Below are 10,248 nucleotides of genomic sequence, written 5' to 3' on the forward strand. Positions count from 1 at the left end.
GCTTCGCAAGAAAAACATTAACTAAGCAGCAAGCCAGTGACGGCAGTGGCAGCAATGAAAATGCAAAGAAATGTGAAAATCAAAAGAAAAGCAGCAAGTAATTTCTTTGCTGGCTTTTAGTGCGAATAAAATTGGTGTCTATAAAAGAATAGAGCGCGCCTTACGGTGGCATCAGTGTGTTTTGAAGACTGCCAGAAGCCGCTTCAGTCGGTTAATCAGTTACAAAAGGTAAAAACAAAGCGACTAACGTTACATATAGTGTACTCAAACGCGACCAAAAGTCAATAGCCGTTTTGGTTGAATTGCTCTCGGTGCGATTGTGTGTGTGTGTGTGTGCATGATAAACAAGGATACTGGGAAAAGTGTAATAAAAAGTGCTTGAAATAACAAAATAGTGGCGACAAACTAAAATTCGTGCTCAACAAAAGAATAAACCACAAAAATTCAAATAAATAATTTAACGGTACTGAAAGCCAGTGGCCAAAATGTTGTTCAAAAAGACTTTTATACCGGCGAAACTAAAAAATCCCGCCATATGCTGGAATTACGTGTTCGCGCTATGTGTTTGCCAGATTTGGCATACCTGCAACGCCGGCACAGAAAATCTTACCAACTTTCCTTACACACAGCAAGGATCTGCAGCAGCAATATCAGTCGTGTCTGCAAGTAAATCTTCTGCAGCCGCATCCTCAGCAACTTCTGCCGCGCCCTTGAGCTCCACAAATGCCGGCACACGCACAGTTTTACGCATCTACGATGAGTGCAGTCATTCGATTGGCGGTTTCGCGCCATGCCTGAAAAAGAAGGCGATCTCTTTTATCGACCGCATATCGCACATTGACGCGATCACCGTGGCAGATGGCATTAAATTGGTGCGTTTGCCGAATAGTGCTGTAGCCGAAGCTCCGGTGCCACTTCAACCGCTCTATAGTGAGAACGAGTTAGAACCATCTTTATCGCGCTCCAGCGATGATCGCGATACAAAATTGACAAATATGCTTATTGAAAGATTGAGCTATTTCTTCAACGGACATACACTGCAAGTTAATTTTCCAAAATTGACTGCTGAAGAAATAGGACGTGGTCTTGAAGAAGGTAAGTGCACCAGCGACAGTTTTGCACGGCTTTGCTTTTATAACACCTGCACCTGTGAACAATCAATAAAACAAAACATAATTTTTCCTGAATAATAAAAAACATATTGAAATGAGTAGAAGAGGCTAGAGTAAAGAAGGTGGTCTGAAGATTTAGGTGAAACTTTTTTTTATGTAAGTGAGAGGTAGTTTGTCACCCTTTCTAGCTCTATTATAGAAGATCAGCAGAGAAAACCTTATGATCTTTAAAACGTAAGCCTATTATGCATTATTTTAAATTAATTAACTCTTTAGCTTCTAATTAAATGGTTAGTTCTCTGCTTTTTAGGAAAGGTACAAAACTAAATAACGATACTAATTATAATCTATATTTCTCATAAAACCTGATTTTAGAGGGTTATTTTTTTATCAGCATATAAATGAATATAAGTCATATGTCTTGTGTTTCAAAACCGCAAATTTATTATGCCAACCTACCAAACCTAAATGCAAACTCGTGGTCGTAAATAATATTAATTTAGATTAAATACTGACTGCAGACTTTTCTTGCGTCTTGTGTCTGCATTCACCTCTCCACTTAAGTATATATTCTATGCATTATATTCTATACATACATAAGTACTTATGCATTCCAAATGAATTACTCATTACACCACAAAATTTCCCACACTTCAGCCGTCTATATATGTGCCAATTTACACAACAACAGAGCTGCAACAGTGAACTTTTGAATAACTAAGAAAATATTTCGACTATGTGTGCATTTAAATTATATATACAATTGTATATAAGGCGTTCCATGCCTCTCATGATCATACATCATGAGTGAATATATATATATGTACAAGTATATATTAAATTAAATTCCCTATGATAATCATTGGATAGCATCAACCACAAAACCAACTCGCGCACACAATTTTCATTAACTTCATCATCATTGAGAAAATAGGTTACAATTTTCACTAGATCTTCTTTAGCCACACTGACAAAAATGTGTTGCATATTTATGTTATTAAGTTACTCTGAATCCTTTCTCGGAGAAATTGTTTTTTGCTCCTAGGTGCAATAAATGAAGAATAGTTGCATGATTGTTGGTTATATACTCATTATAGCGAAAATATTAAAGGTTACAAAGAAACTGTAATTGTATTTTTGGGTTCCTACCTGTTAGAAATTTTAATACACCACTTTTTCCCAATTTGTTATAATTAAATTTGCATACTTTTCCGGTTTCAAATTTTATTTCTTTGAGGGAACAACGTTAAAAATACGAAGTATAATGATACTTACATTTTTAAACCATTTTATTGGAAGATCGTTCTCATATCTGCTGCCTAATAAGAATGATCCTTTCCGGATAATAATCTGTACCACATTTCATGAAGATATTTTGTCAACTAAAAAAGATTTCCACACAAGGACTTGCTTTTGATCGGTCAGATTGTAAGGCAGCCATATCCTTTAGTGTCCCGATATCGTCGGTTCCAGCAAATAAGCAGCTTCTTGGAGAGAATGGGACGTGTGCAGCTCATCAAGATAATCATTAGTATATATGTATATTTTACATATAGGTTTTCTTTTAGGTGTTACAAACTTCGTGGCGAACTTATTATACTCTGTTCAGGGTATAAAAATCTAGCATGTCATATTCCCGTTCGGGACGTATTTTATAAAATTCTTTAGACTACACAGCATCAAAATTTAAAAAAACAAACAAGTAAGGAAGGGCTAAGTTCGGATGTAACCGAACATTTTATACTCTCGCAAAGTCAAATAGTATACTCGTTTGAGATTTCTTTGTGGATTGACTGATATTTTCGGTAGAAGGTCAACTATAGGCACTGGGGTCCACATATTTAGTACTTAGGGGCTTAAACAGTTTTGGTTCGATTTAGACAATTTTTGGCCACAAGGTGGCATACTTTAATCGCATTATTCACGCAAAGTTTTATCCCGATACAGTCATTGTTGCCTGATTTGCATAGTGGAAAGTGATAGAATCAGATGGAATTTAAAATGGTGTTATATGGGAAGTAGGCGTGGTTGTAGTCCGATTCCACCCATTTTCACACTGTAGATAGAGTTCTTAGGAGATATGCACATTAAACCTATTAGAGGCGGGACCACGCCCACTTAAAAAAAAAAATTTAACTGCAGATGCCCCTCCCTAATGTGATCCTGTGTACCAAATAACAGTCTTGTATCTTATTGCGGAGCTTAGTTATGGCAATTTATTTGTTTTTTATTAATGGCGTTTTGTGGGAGTGGCAGTGGTCCGATTACACCCACCTGCAATACCAACCGTCTTACGGTATCAAGAAACATGTGTACCAAGTTTCATAAAGATATCTCAATTTTTACTCAAGTTACAGCTTGCACAGACGGACGGACGGACGGACAGACAGTCACCCGGATTTCAACTCGTCTCTTCATCCTGATCATTTATATATACATAACCCTATATCTAACTCGATTAGTTTTAGGTGATACAAACAACCGTTTGGTGAACAAAACTATTATACTCTGTAGCAACAGGTTGCGAGAGTATAAAAATAAAAAGTTAGATAGTAACTTGATTCTCAGACGTGATAGAAATTAAACGATATGGCATCCAATAAAAGGACATGACTTTGTTTTGTAAACTAGTTTATCAATGATCGCATCCTAAACCTATATTACTTCATACGTTTTATTGAAGATAATTTGGTCAATGTCAGAGTTTATACCTACTAATTCATCTCATAACATTCATTGCAGTTCTCTTTCACGTTTGTTTGATATTTTTACCGTGTATCGCATGCATACTTAACATTTTTGCTCTACGAGAATATGCCATTTTCACAAGGAGATATAAAAAATGAGCGCAGCTCATTTTTTGAGATTATTAGATTCATACCTAGCTGCACATAATTATCGAATATTACAGGCGGGTGAGCAAATATAAAAAAAGATGACGCGACTAAGCTCCATTACCTCTTTATTTACTGTAGAAAACTGACTTACGTATTTAGATTATATGCAATAACTTTAAACAATAGTGTGTAAAAATTAGGCTTTGCAAATTGTAAGAACATATTTTCTTCTTGGATTATGCTTTATTCCACTTTTAATGTCAAAAGAAATAGTTGACTAATAACTTTCACATTATTTATAGGTGAAATCTACTTTGTTTATTTTTTGAAGTCAGCTTTAGGTGTCGTAGAGTTTTCCTTTTATTCCAAATATGCTTCTTTTCACTCGATGAGGAACAAATACAAATTTTAATCTTATACCTATCGGCTTTTCCAATAGGGATGATATGATCTATAATTTTTTTTTCATTGTATTCAGTAATGTTTACAATTTCATCATGGAAAGATATGCGCAAGAATAATGTTTACAAATTATTCAATTTTATTATCAGTATAATCGTTCTCCAATTGCAACTTTTCGTGCGCTTTTGCCATTTTATGATCGTAATAATCGTACATCTCTTGAAAATTGTCGTCGCGAAAAAAAATCCATAAATTATTCATGAACAACTATTATATTCACCTAAATTGACAGTTTAGTGTGCTTTTGGTTTTTTTTTGGTGTGGGGGATCGGTCCGTACTTCTTTCGACATGAAGCTGTGACACCGTTACTGTCAATGAAGAGCGGTATAGATCGATGATAACCAACTTTTTATAGCCATAACTGGAAGAAGTTGATCTTGACAATATCTGCTTCTAACAAGACGGGGCTCGTGCCACACAGCACTTGCAACAGCCAAATTATTGCGAGGAAAGTATGGAGATTCGATAATTTCAAGAAATTGCGACATTGTATGACCTCCAGGAACTTGTGATTTAACACCATTAGACTACTTCTTGTGGGGTTATTTGAAGTCAATAGTCAAGTCAAGTCTTTATCAATAAACCATACTTTCTTCAAGTTTTGGAAGTCAATAGTGAACGTCCTATTCATGCCATACGACTTGATTTAGTGGGTTTATCGAAATCGTATCTGCAAAAGAAGTCGTGAAGGTCATTTAATTGTATCGATTGTACTTCACATCAAATAAAAAACGTTTGAATTTCCTTAACAATTTGTGTATTTTTTTTTTTTTTTTTTTTAAATCTTAATACTCTTATTGGAAAACCCTGTATATATAGAGCTTTAAATCGCATTTTCGCCTTTGAGTTATTAAACTTTAACAGCTTGGTTCAAAAAGAAACTATACCCGTATCAAATATTTTATGTTTTATGGTTATAATAATATATTACCTAAGTTATTTTGTAGAAGAAGAGATTGTGCAAATTTATTATTCTTTCATTAAAGAATGATTCTTTTTTATAATAATTTCTAAATTATATCGTATTTAGTATATCTTCGCTCATTTCAGTTTCTTTAGGTTCAAGTCCACAAATGTATTTAAAGAATTTCCTCTTTTATCTCTTTAAAGTTATTTCCGTTTGAAACAATATTGTTGACGTAAATGCAAATTTCTGTCGCTACCATATAAATACAATACTAGATGAGTTCAAAAATAGTGGAATTTTCGTTTAAAAAAAAAAATTATTCTTTCGCCTACATTTATGTTGTATGCCGACACTTCTTCTAGTCGTCGAAAAACTTTTCAAAGTCGATTTTTGCACCTTTAGCACTTTCAGCGATTTTCATCTGCCATGTAAAACATTTATTTTTGTAAATTGGAAAACTCAAACGGAGCCATATGTGGATAATATTAAGGCTGGGGCGTTGTTACGGTATTGTTTTCATATATTATATTTTACATGTACAATAGATCAACGCGTATAATGACTCGTAATATATATACTAAGTCCTTAATGCACTTTCATCTAAAATTCCTTGCTGGAAAGATTATGCGTGTCTGCGTACTATAATTTTAAGCAACCCCGTTATGCTTGTATACAATTCCCTCGACTCTAGTTGACGATACTTCGATACGATACTTCTAAAATTAAAATATGGTACAAATATCTTAATAAATGTTGTCGAGTTAATGAAAAATGTATCATTTTGGTTTTAAATGTTAAAATATGATTAAATGAAATCATGGAAGAATTACAAAAATTTTCGTTCTCTCTTTTCATTTGGCAGAAAATAGTCTTATTCGTAGTAGAACTTGTTTAAGTGACTTTACTTTCCATACTATTCAATTGCTAGCATTTTTGATGCACTGCAAGCGAGAAATGGCCATCAAAGTAAGATAAGTTAAAGGAAAAATGGTTTTCAGTTCCATACACTTACTATATTTTTAATGTAAATTTTAAAAAAATATTAGAGACTTTATGGTCACTGACAAATGATAATAAATGCAAGTGAAATCCTGCGCAGTTATGGTATGCCGGCAAATGAGTCCCATTCAGACTCACATCTTCTATTTGGAATAGTGTTCAGCGACAGCAAGTGAATTAAAAAATGACCATGAATGTGAATTGATGACTTAAAATAGCCATTTAAATGTTATGATAACCCATTAGTTTTTTCTTTTTGCATTTCCTCAGAAGTAGTTAGTTGTCCGTATGGCAAGCTGTCTACTGGTAGTAGTAGCATATGTCAAAAGCAATTAATCAATGAAATCAAATAGTATTTCATTGAAAAATAAAAGACAAGATAATAAATGGTCGGCTGGAACTTTTTTTTCTTACATTTTTTTTACAAATTATAGCGTACTAATACCTGATACCTCGATAGCGACGGCCAAATTAGGCAGACTCTCACTTTCTGAATTTAATAATTTCCGCCAGGAAATTAAATGAGTATAATGTCCTAAATTTTTATTTTCTCTGTTTCTTTCTCTTACAGGTCGTGGCAAGATGAAGAAAATGATGAGCATGATGATGATGGGCATGGCCATGAAAATGATCGGTATGCTGCCGGTTGCGATGGGTATGCTTTACATGATGGCCGGCAAGGCTCTAATTGTCTCCAAGATTGCCCTATTGCTGGCGGGCATGATGGGTATAAAGAAACTAATGTCAGGGCGAGGCGGCGGATCGGGTGGCGGTGCGGGTTGGTCATCTGGTGGCGGCGGTGGTGGCGGCTGGTCTTCCGGCGGTGGCGGTGGTTATGATCGACGCTCTCTAAATGAGGCGCACGAATTGGCTTATCGAGGTTATACTAATAGGCAGCCATCTGGCATGTATTCGAAGCAGACTTCAGCACAACAACAACCAAAACAGCACGAACAGCAGCAGCAACAGCACAAACATCAGCAACAACCGTTATCGCTGCAGCAGCAGCAGCAGCAAGTGCAAAAGTCATAAACAGTAGCTAGCAGCAGTAGTAGTGGTGGAAGTGATGGTACTTAGAAAAGAACTTAACGACACCAAGAACAACCAATAACTGTAATAAAATCGAAGTGCAATACTTTAATGCAAATATATACATGTGTATATGGTAACTTTTGCATGAACACAAGCGCAAAAGCATGAAAATTAATGCATTCACTCACCATTCATCATCTCATAGATGATGTGTAGCTTCACAAATCAACAGCGGCAACATAAGAACCGCCAAATTGGCAACAAAGATAAAAATACACATTTGTTGTTCAGCATTTTGTAATTAGAATTTCTGTTACTGTCTCATTTCTTCATCTCTTTTTATATATCCACTTCCCAATCCTCTTCTAGCTTTAATAAGCCGTTGGCGCCTTTCCACATTTTACGCTAGTTTTATAAGTTCGCCAACATACAGAGTTAAGTAAACATTTTCTATATAATTTTTGTTGCCTTTTGCTATAATGTAAACTACAGTTATTTTTGTAGACTTTTTGCCACGCACAGCAATCAAGTCATCGCTTTTCTTTTATTAGCTAAAGTCTATTTGTTTTCCTTCTTCTTCTACTACCTCCATTAGCTGTGAACTATGGTGAACTCGCTATATTACTTTTCCATCTTCTTCAGCGCTCTTTACCCCTCAATTGTACTTACTCTATGGAGCTCTTTGTTACAGTTATTTTTCAATTACCGGTAGTGCTTAAATTTTCTATTATTCTGGGCGTACTTCCGTATTCACACATACTTGCAGAATTGCCTTCCAGCGCATGCGCACATGTGCGTTAGCTCTAATATCCTCATTTCCGAGAACTTTGGCATGCCACTTTTCATTGATTTCATATAGAAATCATTAGACACCAATTGAATTCTTAAAAAAAATTCAGTGCAAATCAAATGAAATGGATGACTTATTTTACTTTTTTCATTATGCTTATTGAATCTCTTACTCTTAATAACTTATTTATTTATTATTACTTTGTAGTTTTTAAGCCTAATATTTGTTTAAGTTTTTCTAGTGCTATGCATTCAGAAAATAAAAATTCAAAAAACATACAAAAACACAATTAAAAAATTATATTTTATTTATAATATAGTACGTAAAATCCAATTGTTTACTACATTTTTATACATAGTTATATTAAATAAATTGCAATTTAACGTAAAATACCTCAGCGTTTTTTAGAACCATTGATTTCAGCAGCTGCTGGACGCCTCTCCATGCTGAGGTGTTACAGACCTCGCTCTGAGCCTTCAGTAGGTCAATGACGTATTCTTTTATTTTTCCTGCCGTTCTTAGGAGCAAAGCAGTTATGTTCCTTACAAATATTTTGGCAGGTGGCCTCCCATACTTCAAGTTGCGAAGTAACCTCTGACATGTTAGGTTAGATGGCTGATCCCATCGAGCCCGTCTCGTTCCAGACGCAGCAGTTGGTTTCCGGATGCCGCCTTTGCATGTTGAAGGGTAACTTGACAAAACTTCATTCTACAGGGTCTTTTCCTACAGCGCTAGTTCAGCACCATTCTCCTTAGCGTCCCGACCCTACTCGAACAGCCGTTCCAAACTGAAGACGGGCAACTGCGATCGCGTACGCCAAGTTCAATAGAAGGCGCGTCTTCTCGCCATGTATCCTTTGTCGCTTGACTGTCACTGAGGTATATTCAGCTCAGTTGGCCTACTAAAACTTCCTTCGTCCATCACCCTTCTAGCCAAATCCAACGTATCGTCATGGACAGATACCTGTCCAGCATGTCTGTCACTCCAGAATTTTGGCTGCCAAACGCCGGTCTGATTTCTGCTTCCTGGCCGGTGTGTTCCGCTTCCTATTAGTACTCTTTGTATCCATAGTGAGTTCCATGACTCCAGCAAAGGCACCCCAGCTAGCGATTCCTCCACGGACAGTTGCCTTAACATGGTCAGCAATCAACAGATTTCTACTGACTTGTCCCGTCCTTCCTCTTCCTAGTGGGACTATCCCTGATGCACCCGATATAGAGGCTGCACCGACCCTTTTGGTAGCCTTGGCGGGTGATGATTTCTTCACTCTGGATCCTGCACTCCCAGGAGTTCCAAACTCCTTTCGCCACCCGATTCCGTCTTTCCCTTGCTGAATTTATTGGAAAATGCTCTGCTAACCAAGACGAGGGATAACGCACGCCTCTATGGGGCGGTGCGTTCAGAGCCGACCAGCATAAAGAGGGAGTTATCTCTACCAACACTTACCACACCAACACATGTTGATGGGTGGAACATACTCTGAAACCTGTCATGGCTTTAACGGAACGGAGACACTTATAAAATTATCTCACCAGTAATTTCTGCTCAATTCCCCAGCATAATCGAATGGCAGAATGTCGAAAACATCAACTCACGACTCCACCCGAAATCTAAAACGTTAATTTCTAATCATTGTCTAAGTCAAAATCACTTGCAAGAAAATTTGTTTCAATACCGTTTCCAACAAACAAGTTTTCCAAATTATTTAATACAATTAAGGCATCCTTAACACTTATAACTGTAGGGACATATTATGGTCTTATGTATACAAGTATTTACATAAATTCTTGGGGGTTTGATATTTGCTCCTAAACACCCAGCTCAACTTTGGAGTTCACTCTATCAGAGTTTGAATCACCAATTCCTATCTCAAAGAAACATAATCTTTTTTACTTATACACCAATACACCCCTATGACAACATTTTAAAATTTTAGTTAAGTTGGAACTTGGTCCAGATTTCACCAAGCTATCTTGATAAAGTGATGAATGCCCTATACGGAAAGAGTTTTAATAACAGTTTGAAGTGAAGTTCCTCATTCAATACCATTTACTTGTTTTCGAATTAGATTTTCCTATACTCTGCTTTAAACCTTCATCAAAAGGTTG

At 36.1% G+C, this 10,248-nt stretch overlaps 1 protein-coding gene across 1 annotated transcript; it reads left to right on the plus strand.

Moving 5' to 3' along the window:
• Window positions 1–184: 184 nt before the first annotated feature.
• On the plus strand, window positions 185–8,532 carry Osi12 (DUF1676 domain-containing protein Osi12). The gene is made up of 2 exons (XM_014244987.3): window positions 185–1,095; window positions 6,890–8,532. Exons 1-2 carry the CDS (start codon window positions 486–488, stop codon window positions 7,348–7,350), a joined length of 1,071 nt encoding a protein of 356 aa, XP_014100462.2. The 5' UTR covers window positions 185–485; the 3' UTR covers window positions 7,351–8,532.
• The last annotated feature ends 1,716 nt before the right edge of the window (window positions 8,533–10,248 follow it).

The sequence above is a fragment of the Bactrocera oleae genome, chromosome 2 (genome assembly GCF_042242935.1).
Source record: "Bactrocera oleae isolate idBacOlea1 chromosome 2, idBacOlea1, whole genome shotgun sequence".
NCBI classification, from domain to species: domain Eukaryota; kingdom Metazoa; phylum Arthropoda; class Insecta; order Diptera; family Tephritidae; genus Bactrocera; species Bactrocera oleae.